A 26,237-nucleotide genomic window follows, 5' to 3' on the forward strand; every position below is an offset into this window, starting at 1 on the left:
TCCATCCTTCCGAGGTCGGTAAAACGAGTACCCAGCTTGCTGGAGGTAAAGTGTAGATGACTGGGGAAGGCACTGGCAAACCACCCCGTAAACATAGTCTGCCTAGTACAGTGGTTGGCAAACCGCGGCTCGCAAGCCACATGCGGCTCTCTGGCCCCTTGAGCTCAGCTCTGGAAACCCAAACGTTTCTGAGGAGGAGGAAGAGGCGCGCAAATCCAAGGTTTTGCCTTGGATTTGCCACTCATTCACATTTTCCCCATCCAGATTCTCAAAACTCTGCATGGGGGGTTATTGGCCATTTATGAATGGGAGGTTTTGCCTTGGATTTGCCACTCAGATGCACATTTTCCCCATCCAGATTCTCAAAACTCAACAATAAGCCCCCCCGCAGAGTTTTGAGAATGCAGATGGGGAAAATGTACAGTGTTTGTCAGTCATTGTCATTTAATTTTATGGATATCTTACTTACAATTTAATTTTTATCAATAAATAAGATCACTATTAAGTATGATATCAAGTTTTATTCAGTGTACCTATAGTTTAATTAAGACTTAAAACTTTAATTAAAGTTTATTAAGTTAATAAACAGTGTACCTACCTATAGTTTAAATTTAAGAAATTTGGCTCTCAAAAGAAATCTCAATCGTTGTACTGTTGATATTTGGCTCTGTTGACTAATGAGTTTGGCGACCACTGGCCTAGTAAATGTCAAAATGTGACATCACCCCATGGGTCAGGAATGGCCCGGTGCTTGCACAGGGGACTACCTTTATCTTTACCTTTAAATCCTCCTAATATGTGGGGTTTGAAAGGATCAATATGGAATTTTTATCTTCAGTACTTGCTACACCGCCTTGAAAAAAATGGTTTGGTGTATCGTTTACAGAGACCATATATGCACTTGCAAAATGTGTGCATATCCCCTTCACACAATGCATAGTTAAATTGTGGAACTCCCTGCCCCAGGATGTGGTGATGACTGCCAACTTGGAAGGCTTTAAGAGGGGAGTGGACATGTTCATGGAGGAGAGGAGTATTCATGGCTACTAGTAGAAATGGATACTAGTCATGATGCATACCTATTCTCTCCAGGATCTGATGAGCATGTCTATTATATTAGGTGCTTTGGAACACAGGCAGGACAATGCTGCTGCAGTTGTCTTGTTTTGTGGGCTTCCTAGAGGCTCCTGGTTGGCCACTGTGTGAACAGACTGCTGGACTTGATGGACCTTGATCTGATCCAGCATGGCTCTTCTTATGTTCTTATGAGACAATGTGGCAACCATGAATCGGGGCAGTGCACACTTCAGCTTGTTCAGTTGGCTGGCTTTGCTAGTATGCACAATCGTAATGTCTGAAAAGGGCTGTACTGTGACTTGGTTGGGAACTGGTGCAGAGTCTGGAGTGGGTATAGAGGAGTCCAATGGTGTGGAACCCAGCCATGTTGAGACAGGTATGAGGAAGCCAGGTGTTTGTTCACCTAAGGTGAACAAGCAATTAAGAGGGGGAAGGCAGAGAGGGAAGGGCCTCCTCCCCCCTCCCAGGCAACTAGGTCAAAATCTGACAGGATCTCATTCATGATGCAGAGGAGCTTCAAGAAGTTCTCTGGGCCATTCACTCCTTTCTCCTGTTCAACAAAAATGGAGATTTCCTACTTCTGGACAAACCACAGTTGTGATTTCTGAAGTGTGGAACAAGCAAACTGTGACCTGCTGTTTTGCTTAGAAACTAGGACAAAACCGCATTGGAGAAAACAGCCTGAGGATTCCCAAGATTCATTGTCATAATGAACTGAACTGTCATTTATTCATGATGCCTAATTACAGTCAGAATAACCTTGGAGGGAGCAGCAAATGTTTAGAATAAGGGTGCCAGCATTCTTGTGGAAAACTGTGGGTTGGATCCAGCCAGATTTTTCACTTAAAAGTCATCTAGTTCATCTGCTTACTGCACAGCCCCTATTCCTCATGCATGTTTTCCATGCAGAACCCATGATCCTTAGCAAAGCTTTTTGCTGGTCAAGGGGGACCCCTCCCACCTTTTACTATATTGGAAAAGCTGGTTAGATTCACCCATTAAAAGGTTGCTGTTGAGCAGAAGAATTATGTAGACCGATATGCTGATTTAAAAAACAGTAAGTAAAATACTGATATAGCAGTAATGTTTTCTATATGGCTGACTGCACAGGATTTAGGGATGGGAAACTCCTTTACGTTTTTCAACTCTGACAGTAAAACTATAATCCAAAGTATATTTTCTTGGAGGAATCTCTCACTCATTTCAGTGTGCAGACAAATATGCTTAGGGTTGCAGCATCGGTTTCTTCGTCACTCTGAATATTTATTTTTTGATAACTGTTAAGAATGAAGCCTGGGAAATCGGCTGAGCTTACAGAGTAGTGGAAGAAATTCAGTAAACTAACTCCGAGTTCATTCTCGGTGTCTCCTGAAGTCTGCAGATAATGAACAAACAGGCTGGTGCTTTGGAGAGCTAAGAGACATTAATAGTTTGGGATTAAATCCTTCACCAGAAGACAGAAATATCTGGAGTACAGATTAGTTTGAATAAATCAAGCCTGTCTTTATAAATAAAAATAGGTAACATTTATCCAAGTCCAAAGCTTTTAGGTTTTTATTTGGATATTTTTTCTTTCTTCATCTTGAAAGCTCAGATTGAAGAAGCTGCAGCATTTTTTAAAAACCTGGGGGGCGGGGGAGAATTTATGGTGCAGCCCTAAGGAGAGTTAAACCCATCTAAACCCATTGAGTAAAAGGACAGAAGCTCACCAAATTCAGAGTCAGATCTAACACCTACCAGCACTCTTCCCTACACTGTCCTAGGAGGAACAAGTTCCTCTTGGTCCTGCTGCATTGCTGGCACTGGCGAAATCTTAATCATTACAACTATTATCCCTATTCTGAGTGAGGTTTGGCGCTACTGTCTCTTTCCCTCTTTCCTCCTCCAAACTCTGCTTCTCACGTTAAATTTGCCTTGAGTAGTTTATTTCAGGGGTGTCAAACATAAGGCCCGTGAGCAGGATCCGGCCCCTTGAGAGCTCTTATCTGGCCCTCAAGCCAGCCAAGGCAGTCACCCCCCCTCAATATAGGGTGGTGAGACCTGGCCTGGCCTGACCAATTGACATTTATGTCATATCCAGTCCTCGTAACAATTGAGTTTGACAGCCCTGGTTTATTTGCTTCAAGCATCCGTTGGCCATTAGTCACAACTGCAGCCTTCTATCAGTGGCTGAATCACTGATTCAATCAACTTGAGCATCAGTTGATTGAATGGTGGAGCAAAGTGTAATTGGGAGGATTTTGAGTTCAGAGCACAGCTTATTGGCTTTAGGCTTTTAAAAAAAATTCTGGTGGGTCTGCATGAGATAGTGAAAAAGAAATTATTCAAGATAACACTATTATTTGAAGGACCACCCCTTTCCATATATCCCTGTGCACTAACTGCAGTCATCAGGCAGCCATCTGTTGGCAAGCCCAAACCTCAGGATGGCTTGTATGGCATCAACCAGAGCTTGGGCCTTTTCTGTTGTGGCTCCATTTCTGTGGAATGGGCTCCCTGAAGTGGTGGTGAGGGGGCCCTCCTCCCTGGAGATCTTGAGGAGGTGTGGCAAGGCCTGCCTGTTTGCCAGGGCTTTGGGGGATTTGAACGGCAGGCATCTTTTAAGGGTGGGGGGAGGAGAGATTTGGAGTTTGCTATTTTATTCTGGTTTTATCCGGAAACGTTTCTTAACTATTACTGTAAACTGCCTCAGCAGGGTATAATTTCGTAGAGTCGACCCTCTAAAGCAGCAGTTTCTCCGGGGGAACTGATCTCTACAGTCCGGAGATCCGTTGTAATTCTGGAAGGTCTCAAGCCCCCACCTGGAATTCTGCAGCCCTACAAAAAGGCTATGATGGGGATAATGGGGCCTGCATTTCAAAAGCCATGTGAGATGGGGGCTGTAGTAAGGAGGAGAATTGTGTGGGATTGATTGAAAAAACTGGCTGGATCTAACTCTCTCTATAATACCAAATAGAGAACATTCATACTCTGTTATTGGCATTTCACCAACTTGCAGATTTATTTATATTTAATAGGCCAGTCATCCACCTTTTAGTACATTAATCAACTTCCTAGTAGTAACTACAACAGGTCCTTTTATGGAAAAATGAGTGATAGATGGTAGTAAGACAATGGGGCAGATCCTGCCGCTATCATACCAGTCTATTGAGCCAAGTTTGAAGCCTTCCTCCAGCCTAAGGAGCTTCCTCCAACTCCAAGTGGCTGTTTTTCCCAATGAAAGTTAAAGGAAGCTTCTTGTAAGGGTGGAGGAAGGTTCCTTGGAGGATTGTTGGATCCACCCCAATAACTGCCATTATAGTGCAAAGGGTTTAACTTGGGCTTTGTCCATAGGGTGACAATTCCATTGTGCACTCTTTTCTACTGAGAGGCAAGCATAGTGGCAATTGGGTGTCAAACCAGTGGTATACTTTGTGTATTCCTCAGAAACCCCTTGCATCTCCTACCCCCCACCACTGGAAGGGTTTCTGCGTTGGTTGGGAGTGGGCAGAATGGTGTTTGCATGGGGATACCAAGGGGATATGGTGCCAGTGTGGATGGGGAGATCTGAAAACCTGCACCTACCCAAACAGTGGGCAAACCTGCTTTGCCCATCATGTTGCTGGGAAAATCCTACCAAAGCAGGAGAGATTGCAGCCAAGCAGGGGGAAACCTGGAGGGTCAATGATTGTACAGCAGTGTTGTGTGGATGCTTTAGAAATGCTTCAGTTTGGGAAGCGAATCGAAACAAAATGTCCATGTGGAAACAGCCATGGTTGTAAAATACCCCCAAAATATTGTAACCAGCTGCATTGGCCCATGCACAATCCAAAGCAAAAACCAAAATCCATGTAATGACTTTTTTTAGGACCAACAAAAAAAATGACACAAACAAAATGACACAAAATGACACTGCACATATTTTCAAGTCCACTGGAACTCTTCATCAGGCCTAGATGTTACAAAACATTTTAAAAATGAGAGGTGAAAAAAATCACATTTTCAGGTCATGATCTTTAGACAGGATCTTACTCAGATAGGCTTGATAGCTAACAATTTTGTTTTGCTTGGATTATTCAAGATAGAAGACTGTAATACTTTCACACACTCTGAATAATGCACCTTTAACCCACTTCCAATGCATTTCAGTGATGGTTTGCAAGTGGATTTTGCTATTTCACACAGTAAAATCCAGTTGCAAAGTGTATCGAAAGTGCATTGTTCAGTGTGCATTGTTCATGAAGCTGCCTTATACTGAATCAGACCCTTGGTCCATCAAAATCAGTATTGTCTACTCAGACCTGCAGCGTCTCTCCAGGGTCTCAGGCAGGGGTCTTTCACATCACCTACTTGCCTAGTCGCTTTAACTGGCGATGCCGGGGATTGAACCTGGGACCTTCTGCATGCCAAGCAGGTGCTCTACCACTGAGCCACAGCCCCTCTCTAATTCTAGAATCCACTAGAATTTCAATTCTAGTGAACACTAGACTCTCAACTTATACCGAATTTCTTACTGTCCTGAATTTTCACAAGGGCTTCCTTAAGCATATGGAAATTGGAACACAAGTTGCACAGCGTCAAAGCTTAGTGGGTTTTACCCATGGCCGTAAACATCTGTACAGTTTTTTTTGCCTAACTCTAGGGTTTCCAACCTCCAGGTACTAGCTGGAGATCTCCTGCTATTACAGCTGATCGCCAGCCAATAGAGATCAGTTCACCTGGAGAAAATGGCCACTTTGGCAATTGGACTCTATGGCATTGAAGTCCCTCCCCTCTCCAAACCCCACCCTCCTCAGGCTCCACCCCAAAACCTCCCACCGGTGGTGAAGAGAGACCTGGCAACCCTACCTAATACATCCCACTGAAAAAACAAACTAACCCTGGGCGTTTATGTTTGTGAAACTTGTGGAAATCTCAAGCACGTTTGGTTTAATACTTCTGAAACTGTGACTAATGCTTTCATGTTGACCTGTCCAGTCATGATGTGGACCTCCTCCCCAGGCGGAGTCGCTGTGCCAGATGCCGTTGTAGACGCTGAGCCAGAAGTACAGCAAAGCTCTAGGCTCAGGGCTTATGGGAGAAAGGCAGACGTTAAGTTAAACAAATAATAATACAAATAGCTGCTGGCCGTACACATTATCTTCCTTTTCCTGTTTGCACAGTAACCTGTAGGAATAACCCACTCAGCACGCAAGGATCCCAATGGGGGTGCGTCAGAGAACGGGTGTGCCTCTTCCAAAGAGAAGTGCCTCTCGTATTCTACTAAAAACCTAGAATCACATTTTTCTCCGATATTGTGAAACGAATAAATAAATTTCCAGGATAATCAAAACCACACTTATGGCCACACACCCAATGATATTTTCTCAGGGTTTGAAATTGATGTTACAGTGGGGGCTTTATCTCTGCCATAGAGATATTGTCTTGGTCCTTTATCTTGATTTCAAGGGAAAGGAAATGGACGTTTTTGGAGGGCAGATTGCCTGTTCAGCACTTCCCCTCCAGGTTGGAATTAATACATTAATAATTGTCAGCAGAGTTTCCTAGTTTCTCTTTTATTCTTTAACCTCTTTATCCATTTATGAGTATTCCCTTGGTTCATGCACTCAAGGGCATTCAACTGGTTTTCCGTTCTTGGGATGTATTCATATGAGGGGTCACTGTTGCATATCTTCATTTTCCAGCTCTATTGCCTTTCTGCAAGCTACTGCAAGAACGGCTTTTCAACAGCGTGCCAAAAATCAGATCCATACCCGGTGATACCCATAGCAGGAAATCGGTGTGTAGAGGAGCTACCACCTCAAATATGGTAATGAAAACAGGCCATCCAATACTTATCCCTTGAAAATGGATCCGTTTGTTTTACACTACATGAGAACAGCATGTCATACTAGCAAACAGGTGGCTTAAGTTACCTTCTTTCCTGCAGGGTGTATAAATACATTTTTTAAAGCCAATTTATTACATAAATTAAATTACGTCTCTTTGATTTAAATCTACTTTTTTTTTTACCTTTCAGCAATAGCAAGTTTCTCCGATAACAAATTAGATTAAAGTGAAAAATAAATGTAATGCAAAATGTAATGCAAAACAAATAAAAGCTGGCATTTGTCTGTTAAACTTTTAATCCTGTGCAAGCATGTAAGAGCCAGTGTGGTATAGTGTTTAAAGTGCAAAGTTAGGATCTGAGAGAGCTTGGTTTGAACCCCTATTCTGCCATGGAAGGGTTACTGTGTGACCTTGGGCCAGTCACACACCCTCAGCCAGACCTGACTCCCAGAGCTGTTGTGAGTGGAAAATGGAAGAAAGGAAGATGATGTTATCTTCTTGAGGTCTGGGCACCCAAAGTTTGGAAGGGAAAAAACTCAGTTGTGTAGACAAATATATTTATTTTAAGGCACTGATATTTATATTAAAAACATTAAAATATTAATATTAAAGCTTTAACATGATTAAATTATTAGGGGACTAGAGCAACTGTCCTATGGGGAGCGGTTAAGACGCTTAGGGCTGTTTAGCTTGGAAAGAAGGCGGTTAAGGGGACACATGATAGAGGTCTATAAAATTATGCATGGTTTGGAGAGAGTGGACAGGGAGATGTTTTTCTCCCTCTCCCATAATACTAGAACGCGGGGTCATCTGCTGAAGCTGGAGGGTGAGAGATTCAAAACAGATAAAAGGAAGTATTTTTTCACACAACGCATTGTTAAATTGTGGAACTCCCTGCCTCAGGATGTGGTGATGGCTGCCAGCTTGGAGGGCTTTAAAAGAGGAATGGACATATTCATGGAGGAAAGGGGTATTCATGGCTATTAGTTAGAATGGATACTAGTCATGCTGCATACCTATTCTCTCTAGTATCAGAGGAGCATGCCTATTATATTGGAACACAGGCAGGATGGTGGTGCTCAAGTCATCTTGTTTGGGGGCTTCCTAGAGGCACCTGGTTGGCCACTGTGTGACCAGACTGCTAAACTTGATGGGCCTTGGTCTGATCCAGCAGGGCCTTATGTTCTTAATAATGTTATACATGTGTATTATATATTGGTGTGCATTATAAGTGGTGTTATTAGACCACTGATGAAGGCCAGGGTGCCCAAACACATTTGGATTGTGGTTTTACTTTATCAACCTGTATTAGTTGCCATTTGTGCTTTCTTTTAATATAATATTTTAATGTTTTTAATATAGAATCAGTGCCTTAAAATTAATATATTTCCATACACATTTGAGTCTTTTCCACCTAACCCTTGGGTACCCAGTTTGGTATTAGGTTGGGGCTTTAATTCTCCCTTTTGATTTTTATCTTCTTTGGGTCCCCATTAGGGAGACATGAAGTAAGTAAAGAAAGAAATAATAACATCCTGGCAGTGTACTCCAAAATTTAGGATTTAGAAGGGCATAACACTGTTTAGGATTGTATTGAATTAAGGACTACTTTTTATGCAAAAAGAGAATAGAAGTAAAGATAACTATCGGTATGATAGAAGAGGTCGTATATCGCATACATTACTGAGGACTTCCTGCTGGTATGGGGAGGTCATCACAGTTATTAGACTCAAAAACCTTGACTTCAGCAATATAATCCACTCAGCCCAAATGGGTCATGCTATACTTCTATTCCAAAACATTGTTTTTATTATAATAATTGTAGGGAATACCACAACTGTTTTAAATCAAGGGAGATACAACATGTGTCTGAACATGATCTACAAATGCAATGATTCCAGTAATTTATAAATAAAACCCATTCTAAAAATCTAAATGAATATTTTCAGCTGCTCTTTTGTAATATGTCATTTTGGTTGGAAGCGCTGCAGTCCAAATCTTCCTGAGTCATTCCATGAGGCTTGGTTCTCTGGAGGATCTCCATTTTTGCATAATATGCATATTTGCCGCAGTTGTTAACAAATTACAATTTTATAACTGTTTGTTGCTGTATTCTTTATGAATACCAAAAGTACAATTCTTTTGTCTAGTGAGATTAAATGTCCAGTAGTTTCTTAACCGTTTTCAAGATTAGAGTCCAAAAAGCCTCATTTTAGCATATGGTCAAAAGATATGCAATAGATATGCATTTGCTATATGACAGCACCACATGTTCATACCAATATATACATTTATTAATTTCAATTACAAGGGTGTCACATACCACCAAAATTGCAATTACTAGCCTTTTGGAATTTAATCTGTTATTTTTACTCATTGCTATTCTTTCGTTTATAATAGAGTCATATATCAGCTTCCCATTTCTTCTGTGTCTCCCAGCCAGATGAGCTCTGCGATATGTTAATTTCTCATATTATAATTTACAACTCATCTGGCCCAGCATCATTATTTGTTTATTTAGTTATTTTATTTAAAACAATTTTATGCCGCCTTCCACCCAGTCAGGGTCCACAAGGCGGCAAAACAATTAAACAATTAAAAATACAGATACAATTATAAAATTCAGTTCAAAACACATAAACACACAACAGTAGAAGGAGGGCCAGTGCTGTTAACTGACAGTATGCCAGACTAAACAAAAGGTTTTCACTTGCTGGCAAAAGACACCGATAGAGGGAGACAGACACACATGAACACATGAAGCTGCCTTATACTGAATCAGACCCTTGGTCCATCGAAGACAGTATTGTCTACTCAGACCGGCAGCGGCTCTCCAGGGTCTCAGGCAGAGGTTTCACATCACCTACTTGCCTAGTCCCTTTAACTGGAGAGGCCAGGGATTGAACCTGGGACCTTCTGAATGCCAATCAGATGCTCTACTACTGAGCCACAGCCCCTCTCCTGGGAAAAGAATTCCAAAGTTGTGGTGCTACAATGGAGAAGGTCCTTTTTCAGGTCATCTTCCATTTAGCCTCAGATGCAGGGGCAACCAAAGCTGCGACTTGATAGCATTTCACACATGCATCCTCACCATATGAATAAAAAATCCATACAGTGGGGGCAACCAAGGTTACAGTAGATGCTTCTGAAAACCAGGCAGGGGGAATATATTGTCTGTGCTTTCCTTGACAATCTAAAAGCACTGCTGAAATCTGCCGAGATAGTTCCAGAAGATAGTCTCTTGATCTAATGAACTATGAAATGAAAGCAGGTGAGGGAAGGAGGTGGGCATTTGTAACATGGAGAAGAGAAGAAGAGTTGGTTTTGATATGCCAGTTTTCCCTACCTTTTTAAAGGAGAATCAAACCGGCTTCCAGTCTCCTTCCCTTCCTCTCCCCACAACAGACACCTTGTGAGGTAGGTGGGGCTGAGAGAGAACTGTGCTCTAAGAGCTCTAAGAGAACTGTGACTAGCACAAGGTAACCCAGCTGGCTTCATGTGTGGGAGTGGGGAAACCAACCCGGTTCACCAGATTTAGAGTTTGCTGCTCATGTGGAGGAGTGGGGAATTAAACCTGGTTCTCCAGATTAGAGGCTGCCACTCCTAACCACTACACCATGCTGGCTCTCTTAGGAGACTAAGGGGAGAGGTTATTGCTGTCTTCGAATATCTGAAGGGCTATCGTGTAGAAAATTAGAGCAGAGTCGTTCTCTCTTGCCCCAGAAGCCATTCCTAGCACTAATGGATGGAAACTACCAGGAAGTAGATTTTGGCTAAATATAGCATAAATGTCCTAACCAATAGTGAAATATACAGCCTTGGGTGTGGACTTTTCTTCAAGGGAGGTTTTTAAGTAGAGACTAGATGGCTGTTTGTCGGGGATGCTATGGTTGCATATTCCTGAACTCAGCAGGAAGTTGGATGAGTTGGGTTTCAAGGTATATTCCAACTCTAACACTTTGTGACTTTGTGATAAAATACTAGGAGTCATGTAGTTTTGCCATTTTACAGGAACAAAGTGTGAGTTTCTCACTTCATCAGCAAAGGAATTTTTAAGTGAGCTCTTAAGTGGGTAGAACACTGCAAAAGCAAACTTGGCTACAGACAAGTACCTTCCCAACACTGGATGTTTTACAGGAGAGCCCTTTAATGGAAAGTAATGCAATTTGCATTGTGGAAATTAAATTTTGCAGGCGCCACAGTTGTTGGTGCTTTTTTTTTTTTATTCTTTGCTGCGTTTGGCGGAAAAAATTACCCATAGCAAAGCTCAGCAAAAGTCAGGACAGAACAAGCTATTGAGTTTTGAAGCGTTAACTCAAGAGAGGGAAAAGCCAGAGCAGTGGATCTGATGCAAGGAAGCTTTTGTGCGTCTTTCCGACTTGAGACGGAAGGCCTGTATAACTGTTGCCGAGCTATCAGCGGGGACTGGCTTTTAATTTAGTGCTCCGCTGCAAGGAATGAACGTTTTTACAACTGTAGGCAGTGGTTGCTTTCAGTGAAGCCCCCTGAAGCTGCGTGGTAATCACAAAGGACTGGTGGTCATTGCTGGTGTTTGGAACAGCCCACTTAATCACCTCGGCAGTTTCCTAGAGATAATGACCCAAAGTAGGCTAATAAACGCTTTCAGTGGTGTGGCGGGCCTTTCATCTCCATCCTTTACTTTATTGATCTTCGTTGAAGCTCTGAAGAGCTTTGTAGTGCAATGGCACTTAAGGAGCTAAGTAGGGATGTGCCGAGACCCCGGTTTGGGAGGGTTTTGTTTGCTGTTGTTGTTAAGGGCAAAAATCCAACGCTACGATTTAAAGTTAAATGTGAAAATTTTCTGAACGGGAAAGCATCGACTTGCCTCTTTGCCAAAGTGAAGCATGCGGAACAGGTTTGGTCACGGGTCTATAAAGAGGAGGAGGGGGAGAAGAAGAAGAGTTGGTTTTTATATGCCGACTTTCTGTACTACTTAAGGAAGAATCAAACTGGCTTTCTCGACCACTTAAGGAAGAATCAAATTACCTTCCCTTTCCCTCCCCACAACAGACACCCTGTGAGGTAGGTGGGGTTGAGAGAACTCTTAAGAGAACTGTGACTAGCCCAAGCTCACCCTGCTGGCTTCGTGTGTAGGAGTGGGGAAACCAACCTGGTTCACCAGATTAGCATCCGCCGCTCATGTGGAGGAGTGGGGAATCAAACCCGGTTCTCCAGATCAGAGTCCTCCGCTCCAAAGCACCGCTCTTAACCACTACACCACGCTGGCTTTTTTGGGGAGTTCCCTTCCCTCCACCCAAAAAAAAAAACTGGCCTCCCATTAGCCTGAGATTATCAGGAGAAGCCTGCTCCAGTGCCATTGACTAAGAGAGGGAGGTTTGTTTTTCTTTAGGGGCAAGGCTTCTGGAATGACGTTTTTTTTTTACAACAATACAGTCTCCTTTATTGGCATAAAATCGAAACATGGGTTGTCTACACAGTAACATTGTTGCAGTTGAGCATTTCTGACAAGGTTAGAACATAGATTTTAAAAAGATGCTAGAATTAGTAAAAGCCCTCTAACTTGCTGGCAAACATTCACAGCAAGTCTCAGAAATTGTGCCACTTTCTCCAATGTAACGAGAGTGATTATTCAGTAAAAAATTAGCATTAAGAAAATCAGGGGGATTTGACTTTTTTGTCAAAACAGGGCCTAGAAATTTGCTGTGAATTTCTGCATAAAATCTACAGTGGAACAAGACATATACAATTGATTCAATGCAGTTATTACCACAGGAGCAAAGTCTTTCTGAAAGGGGGGATTTTCCAAAATCTTCCTTCCAAAATCGCAGATGGCATGACATTAAATCTGGCCAGGGAAAAAGCTCTTCATTTCTGAGGGTCGTAAAGATGGTGCAAATACGGCGTAGGTTCATATATATTAAAGGGAATCCCTAAACTTTTAAAATAGAAAGTTGCCTCCAGAGAGTCCTGCCAGACTCCATCATCCAGGTTTGTAGAACATGAAGATCTTGCTGGTTGAGAAAAATGCTGGGTTTGTCGATTTGGGGTTGGATCCTATGACTCCCTTCCATCAAGACTTCCTCTGACAGAGAAAGACTTCTTTCCACAAAGTTTCAAAGGGTAGCCATGTTGGTCTGCAGTAGAAGATTCATGTCCAATAGCACCTTAGAGACCCAACAAGATTTCCGGGGTGGAAGCTTTCAAGAGTCAAAGGAGCTGATGAACAGGATTTTGACTTCCAAAAGCTTACACCATGAAAATCTTGTTGGTCTAAAGTGCTACTAGACTCGAATCTAGCAGACCATCACATCTACCCTCTGCAACTATCTTCATGGAAGGCATCACATGGAGAGGAAATCTATCAAAATCCTGAAAAGCACAGGTACAAACTGATATTATCTTTCTTACCAAATGCAAGAGACTGGATATTATACCTAAGGGACTGAGAATAAAAAATCCACTTATATCTGAGGAAGGGAGCGTTGACTCTCCAAAGCTTATACCCCAAAAATCCTGTTGGTCTCTAAGGTGCTGCTGGATTTGAATCTAGCTCTTCTTTCAGCAAAGAAAGACATCAGATCATTCCTCTTTTCTTCATTAAAAAAAAGTCATTCTGTATCTGAGAAAGTCTTAGCTGAAGAGAGTCGTAGGATCCAGTTAAGCAGAATGGAGTCATAGGATACAACCCTTGGTCTTCTCTGTTTTTAATTCATAATTCTGTGTTGATTATTTTCTTGTACATTGTGATTTTATCATCTCAGTGTGTCTCAGTTCTTGATTTTCTTGTCAGCCTCTTTGAAGGTTATAAATGTTGGCTCCAGCTCATCTGTTTTAATTCTCCTTTTTAATAGACTGTTATTGTTATATTGAATTTATTACTGTTTCCGACTTTGGGTCCTGACTGTGTCAGGAGGCTGGCAGGCTTTTTTAAATCCTCCATATAGCTAAATACATAATGTGTGGGGATGATGTGAATTAAGTGGCAGGCTAGGAAGATTATAACAGAGGCCACATTAGCTCAGTGCTTTGCATTCTTCAGAGCATTCATGTTGCCAACCATATTTTAACTTAAGGGGCAGTGCATAGAATATTTTTCATGGGGTGGGGGAAAGTGAACCAAGCTCTTAAAGGATTTCTTGTTCCCTTGTGAGCCAGCCCAGTACTAAAAAGAGCCTTTCCAGAGGACCCCCCCTCCGGTGGAACTGAGATACATGAGAAAACATTGCAACAGACAAGGCCTTTCCTGTGGTGTCTCCTCAGCTCTCGCACTCTGTTCGACTGCTGTTGAGTTTGTTAGCCTTTGGGGATATGATTTATAATGAACTAAGGTTGATAGTACAACAAAATATCCCCAAAACACCTGAAATGATGTTGTTAAGTATAATACCAGACTCCGTAGTGACTCAGAGATCATTTTTTGATGCATGCCTCTGCTGCTGCAAGGCTGGTCTACGCAATGAAATGGAAAACATCTGAAATACCAGATAAGACCGTTTGGATAGATAAAATGATGGAACTTGCTGAAATGGCAAAACTTACCGCATTAATAAATCAAAAAGAAAATGCTGAATTTGTGGAAGAATGGGAGGCATGGACAATGTACTATGTAAATGAACTTAATTTGAGAAACTTTAAGGGATATGTTTTGAACTAATTCAAATTTTTTGAAGTAATTTAAGATGCTAACGTTAAAAAGTAGAGTTTAAGATAACGACAAAGGTGGTTTATTATAATGAATTAGATACTAAATACAACGAGAGAAACAAGAACATCAAATGGACAGAGCGGGGGAGAGGGGAAGTCAACTATATATATTTGTTTAAAGATAAGATAGAAATTGTTTATAGTATATACTATATGAATGGAATGGTACAATAGAATGTGAACTAGTTTGAAAAATAATAAAAATAATAATAAAAAAAGTTTGTTGGCCTTTGGCACAAGCTGAAGGACTTCTTCAGGATTTGTGCTAATTTTAGTTGTATGTGCGAAGGTGTGCTTTTCTCTTCTGCTGTTGCTGATTTTAGAAAAAAAATGCAGTACTGTTTGTGGCAGTGTTTGACTTGTTTTAAATGTCTAGTTTTATGTGTAAGCTGCCTTTGTCAGTGAGGCAGGGTAGAATTTTTTTTTTTTTTAATGTATATGCTTTTTTTAAAGCTGGCAGTTTGAAGAACCCTTATTTGCTCAGTAGAGTTCCTCTTCTGCTGTTGTACATAGGCGCCGCCCACTCTCAAAATGTAGCAATACAAAAATAAAATATTGATAACTCTAATAAAGACACGTGGATAACAATTATGAGATGTAACATCTGGGAAGGAAGTACTTGTGAAGGATCTTTGGAGCAAAAAAAAAAAGAGATGCAATGCACTGTTACGTTAAACATGGTCAAATTCTCTTTATTTATTTCACTGTTTATTTCTTCAGAGAATTTATACGCTGCCTGTCTAGAGACCTGCTCAAAGCAACTTGATTTCAGGAAAAGTTTTAAGCAGATACTAAAGGACTTCGGAGTCCCATTGGGACTGGAGAGCCAGGGTGGTGTAGTGGTTAGAGTGTTGGATGATGGCTGAGAGACCCAGGTTGAAACTTCCATTTTGCCATGAGTCTCACTGGGTAAACTTGGAAGGCTTTAAGAGGAGAGTGGACATGTTCATGGAGGAGAGGGCTGTCCATGGCTACTAGTCTAAATACCTATTCTCTCCAGTATCAGAGGAGCATCCCTAATACGTTAGGTGCTTGGTGCGCCTTGGTCTGACCCAGCATGTCTTTTCTTATGTTCTTATATTCTTAAACATTTAGCTCCGCTTTCTACCTCCACCTTATTCCTGTGTTGTAGTTGATGTGAGGATAAAATGCGGGGTTGGGGGAGGGCTCCCTTTGTATGTGTCAACTCGAGTTGTCTGAATAAATAAAATTCCAATATCATATTTAAATACCTTTTTTTCTATAGGTGTAGTCTTCCCACCTAGATTGTTCAGATCCAGTTTTAAACCAAATATCTACTGCCATCATGTGGCCCATACATGTATTTTTTTTTTAATTCAAACTTGCCTAGGTGTGGTAAAGAAACTGCTTCTAGGCTCCTGTCCATGGTTGCCGGGATGTTCGTTTCCCGTGATGGCTCCACCGCACCCTGAATTCAAAAGCTGCATGCCACAGAGAGCGCGGCACAAGTCCTATTTGTGGGGAACGTATCATGGTTCATAATCGACATGGTTCATAATCGACAGCAGTTTGAAAATGCTACCCTAAGTTAATTAATATCCTCCACCAACATAACGTGCAAATCAAGTTGTTATGCAAAGAAACCCTTTAGAACAGTGTATTTGTAGATGAGAAACTCCTATCTCTGGTAGCTGGCCGCAAATAGTGGTTAGCCACATATTGCGTAGAAGCGCACCTATTAGAACCCCAGCAACATGTTTTTCTGCACATGAAGCTATCTAGGGTTGCCACTAACCACGTCCAGCAGGAGATCTCCTAGCAATGCTCCCCGTCCCCCATCCTAACTTAATGAAGCAGCGGGGGAATGGGGGGGGGGAACGGCATTGGTTGAGCCTAGATGTCAGTTCTTGTTTCTGAACAGGAACTCATGTCATGACAATAGGAGTTTTCAAATCTCTGTGGTTAAAGACCATAGGTATTTTTGAAATGCCTAGAGTGTCATTGCCCAGAAGTCTCTACGCCCCCCCCCCTTGCTCCTGGTGATCGCCAACTAAGAGCTGGCAACCCAAAAGCTATGTTAGAATTAGTCAGGCCTTTAAATTTGGGGAGCTTTGTTTTAATCTGAAAGTTATGAAGCATGTGTAAATAGTTTAGTCTGTATACCTGTGGGCCTGTTACGCGGAAAAGTCTCAACAGTTTCATCTCTGTATGGGTCAGTGTGTTGTATAGCTCCCGTAAAATAGTTTTTGCCATGCTCAATTTGCACTGAGTCAGCTTTCAGTTTTAAGTTATCTGTATGTTTATGGGGGGGGGGGGGGGGAGATTGAAATCTTTTTTTATATTATTTTTTATCCTCTAACGAAGCAGAGTGTGAAATGTTCAGGGATCTCTGAGTGAAAGATAATAAATACATTTCCCCCACTGAGTCTTTTCCCCTCTTCTTGGTCCCAGAATTTTCTGCTCCCCCCCCCCTCACTACTCCTAGGGATTGTAAAGCTACCTTAGCATGAGTCAGACCGATGGTCTGTGAAGGCCGTTATTGCTTGCTCTGTCAGCAGCTCTCCAGGGTCTAGAACACTGGTTCCCAACCAGGGGTCCGTGGACCCCCAGGGGTCCGCGAGAACTAAATTAAAGTCCACGAAACAAAGTTATAAACCCATAATAAATTAATATTTTCAATTAAAAGTTCTCTATTATAAAAATATATATTCAAATATTATTCTAAGTTTAATGTTTAACTAACAGTTATGATTAAAGTTTATTTTCAAATTCTCAGAATTTTTATTTTGAACCTTGGGGTCCCTGCACTGAACAAAAAAGTCCTAGTGGTCCCTGGTCAAAAAAAGGTTGGGAACCACTGGTCTAGAAGAAGAAGAAAAGGAGGAGTAGGAGTTGGTTTTTCTATGCCGACTTTCTCTACCTCTTAAGGGAGACTCAAACCGGCTTTCAATCACCTTCCCTTCCCCTCCCCACAACAGGCACCCTGTGGGGTAGGTGGGGCTGAGAGGGTGTGACTGGCCCAAGGTCACGCAGCTGGTTTCTTGTGTAAAAGTGGGGAAACCAGTCCAGTTCACCAGATTAGCCTCCGCCGCTCACGCGGAGGAGTGGCGAATCAAACCCCATTCTCCAGATCCACCACTCCGAACCACCACTCTTAACCACTACGCCACGCTGGCTGTCAGACAGAGGCCTTCCATGTTGCGTGATAATCCTTTTAGCGGGAGTGTGCCAGGCATTGAACCCGCTACGTGTGGCCGATTGGCGGCCTGTCTGATAAGGATGGTTGTGGGCACGCGTTACTGGGCCCCTGACTGCTTGCCACGATGCTGGGAAACGTGTGTCTTAGCTTCAGGGGTGCGTGGACTGGCCAAGCGTGAACGGAGCAGAAAAGGAGAAACCCGTCAAACTCTCGTGTTGGCTGCTTGTTTGCTGGAACACTCAATGACACCGAATCGCCTCAGTCTATTACATTTCATTGCTCTCTCACCAGGGATATTACACATTCTCGAAAGCATGCCGGCAATACGATCCGGCTCTCGCACAGAGGAGGCAAAAAGGAAAAAAAATGACATTTGAATGCTCAGATAATTAGATGGGGGAGGCCTAGCTCTGAATTTTCTTGCTTAATTTGTTTAAAGAATTACAACGGGGGAAAGTTCAGATTGTTCTCCTACGAGGGCTCAGCTCATGCCATTTTGCTTAACTTTTAGTAAAGGGAAATGGTGCAGTGGCGGTCTTAATGCTCAGCTCTTTCCCCTGAATTTTGAGCCAGGCTGGCAATAAGTGAATCCCCTCTTGAAGTCTTTCTTTTCCATCCCCAACCAAGTTCTTCGTCGTACCTTCTTTTGTGGGCTCCGTACTTCATCCGTCTCTGTAACATCCAGCAGCATTGATCTTTTTTTAAAAAATAAATTTTATTAATTTTTATAACATAACACAAAAAACATACAGTAAAAAGAAAATCAACATAAAAATACAAAAGAGTATCTATATATACTTATTCATACATTCGTAGTTACATAATAATGAAAACCAAAAATTATGAAAACCCTTCGACCCACCACCCACCTTAAAAAAGTGACCCATCACCCGACTTCCGAAGAAGTGTCTTAACAGTTTTACAAATATTTATTAATAGTAAATTATGAAGATATTAAAACTAGTTTCTATATCTTACTAATTAAAGTAGTAAAATCCATTTTTGCCAGTTTATCCCAATATATGGCGGCCTTTGTCCAAGTTTTTTAATATTCTTCCATATCTTTTCCATGTAGGAATTCAGTTAGTGTGGCCATCCTCATATACATCCATAATTTCTCTCTCCAGTCACAAATTGAAGGTTTATTCACTTGCTTTCAAACTTTAGCTATTACAGTTCTTGCAGCAGCAACAGCAGCATTGGTCTTTAGGGGGGGCGCGCACACAGACACACAAGTCTGTTTTGAAAGAAAACTTTTTTTCATATTTAATTGCCTTATAGATTGCAGGAAGAAAAGCCAAAATTACAGAATGAGGAGATAAGAGGCACAAAAGACCAGTAAGAGATAATATATTTTATTGATAACACAGCTTGTTGCAAAGATATGCATTTGTTCCTTTCCATAATATCACTTGGTTGTGGGTCCCCTAAGGATGGATGATAAGCTCCTGTCTAAATATTAATAATACATGAAGGGGTTCCAAGCTTGTATTTGTTGTTGTTAAAGAGTATATTTTTTTATTAAAAAAATGGTACCTGGTCATGGCAACAAAGTAGGCCCAAATGGGACCAGGAATAGCTTTTGTGACATGCCCCCCCCCCCGGCCCTTGTTCTGAGAAAAAAAAAGGGGGGTTGTCTTCTGGTTCATTACTACTTTATATGTTCCCTGGTTGGTAGGAGAGCTGTTCACACCTCTGAGATGCTTCTGCCGTTATATTCATTGGGGACCAAGACAATGTAGCTAGCTATAAGTCCATTGAAATTTTCAAGACAAACCAAAATGACTGGCTTTACCAGAAAGGAAAACTAGTGTGCTTTCTCCCCTCCCCCAGTAGTGCCATCAAAAAATTAGGGGGGCATCTTAAATTCACATGGAAGTTGACAGTTACATGTGGTACTGCAAACCCTTTTGCATACAACCTGTATTTTTAACTGAGGAAAGGGTTGTCTTATATTTAGGGCTGTAGTCTTTTTTGGGTAAGTATGGTCAATCAGTCATTTTAATTCATTGTATTAATTACATTTACAATGCATGGTTGTGTTCCTTTTGTGATGGTCTAAGGTTGCCAACTCTGGCTTGGGAAATTCCTGGAGATTTGGGGTTGGTGCCTGGGGAAGAAGGAGTTTGGGGAGGATTTAGGAGCTCAGCGGAGATGAGATGCCATACAGTCTGCTTTCCAAAGTTGCCATTGTCTCTAGGGTAACTGATCTTCATAGTCTGGAGATCAGTTTTAATTCTGGGAGATTGGTTGGTTAACCCTAGGTAATGCTGTCAGACAGGTCTATATTGGCCACTATGAGAGCTGAAGCAGAGGAACAAGTAACCTGTCGATGTTCACCAAGGGAGCCCATAAATGAGAGAGAATTTAAGACCAAACACGCAGCCAATGATATAGAATAGGAAGTAACGTGATGACGTCATGGCATAATGAAATGGGCCATTGCTGCGTGGAAGGCTAAGGGGAGAAATGGCATTTTGCCCAATTCTACCCTCAACACTGACATCTGCCATATCGTTGGATTTCATAATGGATTGTGAGGTTTTGGGATGATCAGAAAATCTGCTTACTTTGACTGCATTCAACATCCTTGGTAGATAACAAGGTAGCAGTTTCAGGAAACCCTTGAGAAGGGAAGCTACATTATACTTAGTAACGTACACAAATCTGAATTCATACCTTTGACTACAAAATCTGTGTAATTTGATATCAGGTGAGCCAGATACTGCTGGGAGGAACTGGAAAGCCTTCTCTGTAAATAATGATGGGTAGCTGTGTTAGTCTGTCTGCAGCAGTAGAAAAGAGCAAGAATCCAGTAGCACCTTAAAGACTAACAAAATTTCTGGCAGGGTATGAGCTTTCGTGAGTCACAGCTCACTTCTTCGGGTATCATAATGGAATCCCATCACTTCAGAAGTGAGCTGTGGCTGACGAAAGCTCATACCCTGCCAGAAATTCTTCAGATACCTGTTGGAGGAGAGTGTTATGGATACCGTGGACTGCCAAAAAAAAAAAAATCAGTGGGTTATAGATCAAATCAAGCCTGAACTGACCCTAGACTGGGAAGGGCAGCCGTGAAGGAGCTAGAAAAGATTCTGAAGTGTAGGGATGTGTCACTGGCCACCAAGATTAAGTTAATTCATGCCATCGTATTCCCTATTACTATGTATGGGTGTGAAAACTGGACATTGAAGAAAGCTGATAGAAAGTAAGTAGATTCCTTTGAAACGCAGTGTTGCAGGAGAGTATTACGGATACCAGGACTGCCAAAAAAACCCAAAAACAAAACAAAACAGTGGATTATACATCAAATCAAGCCTGAACTGCCCCTAGAAGCTACAATGATTAAACTGAGGTTATCATATTTTGGTCACATTATGAGAAGACAAGAGTCACTGGAAAAGACAGTCATCCTCGGATAAGTTGAGGGCAGCAGGAAAAGAGGAAGACCCAACGAGAGATGGATGGACTCAATAAAGGAAGCCACAGCCCTCAATTTGCAAGATCTGAGCAAGGCTGTCAAAGATAGGACATTTTGGAGGACTTTGATTCATAGGGTCGCCATGAGTCGGAAGCAACTTGACGGCACTTAACATACACACACAAGGGGAAGAGAAATTATGGTTGTTTGAGCAGCACTGTAGTTTAGGAAACTTCCTGTGCTGTGTGAGAAATAGTTCTATACTTGTACATTGTTATATATTTACAGCATTTATATATTCTTGCAAGGTTTTTTCCCCAGTGGCTATCAGTCAAAAAGGCAAGAGGTTGTTCACTACATGTGGAGAACCAGGATTCAAAACAGTTACGTCCGTGTGTGGCAAGCGGAATTGGTTTGGGGCTGGTTTAATTTGCAGCCTTAGACAGGTTGTGATGAAGACCAGGAAAGGGTTCCTGGGTGAGCGGAGAGCGGGTTTTTTTTGGTGTGTTTTTTTAAACCCTTTTCCTTCTGCCCCTCTTCCAGGTACCTGAGTTGGTGTGTTTTTTCAGCAAGGGTCAAGCGCAGCTCTGGAGAGGCATTTTAAATCGAGGAAGAAGGCCGGGAAGGAAAGGGTTTAGAGGCATTTGTCTCTTAGCCTCTCTGACCAGTGAATGTAGCAATCATCCTGAGTGCTGGTGGGAAGTAATTTACGTATCCCGTCCGGCTCTCAAGAAAATATACACAATTTCTCCAGTCTTCGCGGATCTCTGACTTTTCTCTCTCTTTGTTTCCCCCTCTTTAGGAAAGAGGACACCAAAGACGAAGGATAAGAGGAAGAAGAAAAAGAATTTGATGGAAAGAGCGCAGAAGCAACACAGCCTCTTCCTCGGCACAGACCGAGCCGGTCAATAGTGACTTTGTCGTGTGGGAATCCACGTGGGGTTTTGTTTGTTTGTCCGTATTTTTGCAAAATGCACAGAAGCTGCTGCCTGTTCCTGCACTGCGATTCAGCTGCTTTGACAGTATTGGTTGCAAATAACTTGTGAAAGAAAGAGATGTCCACAAGCTTGTTTGTGTGTGTTTATTTATACTTTTTTAAAAAATTATTTCCCCAAGCCTGGAGACTACAGGGGCAGAAGAAGCACACTGAGTTGAATCAGTGTGTGTATGTGTGTCCAAGGCTTTTTGTTGTTGTTTTGTTTTAATTCAGTGCCTGCAAAATGGAGATGCCCCCCCTTCTCGGCACGGACGTTTGCAGCGGGATCTCAGAAGCTGCAAGTCACCGTTGAGTAATGGACTTGTGCATATTTATATAAGAAGAAATGGGGGAAGTTAGAATTGCATTTATGGCCTTTGTTTCTCATATTGTACTTTTCAAGAATAAATAACACTAAGCAGATATTTATAGATAATGGGTAGAATCCCAAGTTTGGTCGACGTAGCAAACTTGCGGAAGCGATTTCTCATTGGTTTCCTTGTTCCCTCCTCCTGTGCCCCCCTGAAAAGCCACTGTTGGGCATCAAGGGGCCCTCCTGAGCAGGATATGGGATGGTTTTTTTTCCCCCTGTGGAATGGGCACTCAGTAGAAAGTGCCTTTCTGTGAACATAACCTCTGTTACCACGGCACACCTTTTGTGAAGAGGGAAGGCAATTTCTTCCTCTTTACTGCAGCCTCCCATCCTGCATAGCATCCTATTCTGGAGAACCTTCAGTAACCAGTAGCAGCATTTTGAGAGGCTGGGAGGGAGGGGGGGAATCACTGATGCAAACCTGCTACACTGACAAAACTTTGGATTCGACCCTCCGTATTTGGTCCTCAGCACCTGTTATATTGGAACAGTTGTATAGTAAAACTGCTCCCAAGTGATATACTTCAGGAGTTGCTGCTTAGTATTCCAGGAGCCCAGCAGCTCCCGTGTGTACATATTATGCTGTCTACATATAAATAAACCTATTTACAATACACCTGTGTCTGTTTTCCGTGTGTGGCACATTATTCATGTTCGCTGTTAGATCACTCGGATTCCTGTTAAGCATGCAAGTGTTTGTGTGCATACGTGCAGAGCCAACGACTTTCTAAAAGGCAGATTGGAGGGAGGGGAAAGAGAAGAAGAAGAAGAGTACAACTCTACTATGCCTAGTGACTACCAAGTGATACTGCCCATTTCCTCATTGCCTCATCTGTCTTGTACTGCTGCACTATGGTTGCCAGCTCCAGGTTGGAAAATACCTGGAGATTTTTGGGGCAGAGCCTGAGGAGGGTGGGGTTTGGGGAAGGGAAGGACTTCAATGTCATAGAGTCCAATTTTCTGCAGGTGAGCTGAAGATCAGTTGTAATATAGGCTGGAGATCAGTTGTAATAGCGGGAGATCTCCAAGAAGAAGAAGAAGAGTTGGTTTTTATATGCCGACTTTCTCTACCACTTAAGGAGGAATCAAACCGGCTTACAATCACCTTCCCTTCCCCTCCCCACAACAGACACCCTGTGAGGTAGGTGGGGCTGAGAGAGCTCAAAGAGAGCTGTGACTAGCCCAAGGTCACCCAGCTGGCTTCCTGTGCTGGAGTGGGGAAACAAATCCAGTTCACCAGATTAGCCTCCGCCGCTCATGTGGAGGAATGGGGAATCAAACCCAGTTCTCCAGATCAGAGTCCATCACTCCAAACCACTGTTCTTAACCACTACACCACGCTGGCTCTCATAGCCAGACATAGTTCACATGTAAAGACAAACCAGATTGCCACCACATGAATAAACATGGAGATCTGCAGGCTTGCATGCCTCCTCTCTTGCCATGTCACACCACCAGTGTGACGGCTATTTGAATTTCCCTGCCCCCAAGAGCCTTCCACCCATTGCCAGCACTTGGTTGATCACTCTAGTTAGGGAAGGACCCTTTTTCCTGTGATCCTGGGAGCTGGTGCCAATTGAAGCCAATGCTATGGAGCTTGATGCACCAAAGTTTGACACAATGTAAGGTTGCTTCAGATTTCCAAGCATATGCAAAAGAAAGCAGTGGGAGGAAAAATGCACAGTTCTGTGTGTGGGTAACAAAAACGAGAAACACGCATACTGGATTTGGGATACACTTCTGGGTAGCAGTGTGTGTTAACAAGATCTTGGGGTACAGGTGGAATGTAAGTTAAATATGAGTAGTCAGTGTGATGCAGAAGCAAAAAAGGCTAATGTGATCTTGGGCATAACATCCAAATCATCAGATATCATAGTCTCACTGTACACCGCATTGGTCAGGCCATACCTAGAGTACTGTGTGCAGTTCTGAGAGCCTCACTTCAAAAAGGATGTGGACAGAATGAAGCGGGTACAGAGGAGAACAACAAAGATGATCAGGGGCATGGAGACCAAGCCCTACGAAGAAAGGCTGAGGGACTTGGGAATGTTCAGTCTGGAGAAGAGGAGGTTGAGGGGGCACACGATTGTTCTCTCTAGGTATCTGAAGGGCTGTCACTTGGAGGAGGGCAGGGAGCTGTTCCTGTTGGCAGTAGAGGATAGGACTTGCAATAATTGGTTTAGATTATGGGCAGAAAGGTACCATCTGGATATTAGGAAATCAATTTTTACAGTGAGAGTAGTTCAACAGTGGAATCAGCTGCCTAGGGAGGTGGTGAGCTCCCCCTCACTGGCAGTCTTCAAGCAGCAGCTGGATGAACACTTGTCAGGGTTGCCGTAGGCTGATCCTGCATTGAGCAGGGGGTTGGACTAGATGTCCTGTATGGCCTGTATACCCCCTTCCAACTCTATAATTCTAAGGAAAAGAGCATGTGAACTAATGCAAGGGTGAATTCTGAAGAATGGGGAAACAGAGGAAGAGGCTATAATAGGTAGGTTCTATAATCCGCAGCACACAGGGAGGGGGTAATTCACTTTCTTCTTTAGTTCAAGTGCTGCAGGTGAGCAAATGCCAGGAGCTTTGTATGTTTGTGCAGCAGTGAACAGGTCTTTATAATACAGAGTTGTGGCAAAGGCCATGTTCAGGGTTCCAGGGCATTATTTGTAACTAAATCACATCGTAACTTATTTGTGACTAAATCTGTGTTTCTTGCCTTTAGTCAATGGCTTTTGGACATTTAAATGTGCCCCTTAGTTTCATTCATGATTTCAAACTGACAAGCAAACTATTTACTTGGAACGAGTCCTACCGCATTTAATGCCCCTTGCTCATGAGAAAAGCTTGTGTAAGACTACAGCCTTCATTGCAACTGTTAGCTGTATTCTGTCTAGAATTGCCATTTTCGATATTATGGATGTGAGAATCTGGTCCAAATTACCTCCATAAATAGCGCTGACTCAGCTCTGTGTCATTATGGTTGCCTTTGGGTTTGTCTCTGAACCAGAAGTCATCATGACATAAAAAATGAACACAATCTAAAAATGTTGTTGCATCATACTTGGCTGTTGGAACTTGGATATTATAGAATAAACTATTACGGCACATGCCCTCATTTCACATGGAAAATCTCTATGCAGTTTCCTGCGTTCTGCTACTACGTTTTCCATATGCAGAAATTCCTGTGTTACGATTAAAAACATTAAGGGTAATGAAGTCATCCCTACCACCTTACCTAGGCTGTCCTGCATCATTATCAATGCATTTTAAATCATGTGTTTGCAGTTCCTACTGTCCTGTGTCCATCCGCAGATGATGTATGATGGAGATTAGGGGGTGCAAGCCCCCTCTACCATATCATATGATGTGGGGTCTCCTCACAGAAACCTAGATAAGTAGGAGCACAGCTTGTGTGATCTTTTTTCTGAAGCAGAATAATAGTATCACCTATTATGAGACTTAATATGGACGGTCCATCTCATGCATGTTTAGGGGCCTGGTGGAGGTGAGAACTCCATGCTACCTTCTCCAGTTGGCTACATAAGCGTGAAAACCATCTCCTAGTTCCCGGACTGGGGTGCTGGAAGCCAGTGGAAGCAACACAGGAAAGTTCATCAGCATGCCCGAAAAGGGAAGTGGGGAGAGAGAGAGAAGAGATCAGTCTTGGTCTATAAAGGGGGCAGAATGAGGTGGTACACATGAACACATGAAGCTGAAGCTGCCTTGTACTGAACCAGAC

General features: G+C 42.4%; 1 protein-coding gene across 1 annotated transcript in view; it reads left to right on the forward strand.

The window, feature by feature from the left end:
- RSPO2 (R-spondin 2) overlaps nucleotides 1–22,255 on the forward strand; it is a 123,296-nt gene extending 101,041 nt beyond the window's left edge. The window contains exon 5 of the mRNA XM_056854477.1: nucleotides 21,955–22,255. Coding sequence (XP_056710455.1) covers nucleotides 21,955–22,064 — 110 coding nt within the window. The 3' untranslated portion in view covers nucleotides 22,065–22,255. The remainder of the gene's footprint in view (nucleotides 1–21,954) is intronic.
- The last annotated feature ends 3,982 nt before the right edge of the window (nucleotides 22,256–26,237 follow it).

Source organism: Euleptes europaea, chromosome 8, assembly GCF_029931775.1.
Source record: "Euleptes europaea isolate rEulEur1 chromosome 8, rEulEur1.hap1, whole genome shotgun sequence".
Taxonomy (NCBI): Eukaryota; Metazoa; Chordata; class Lepidosauria; order Squamata; family Sphaerodactylidae; genus Euleptes; species Euleptes europaea.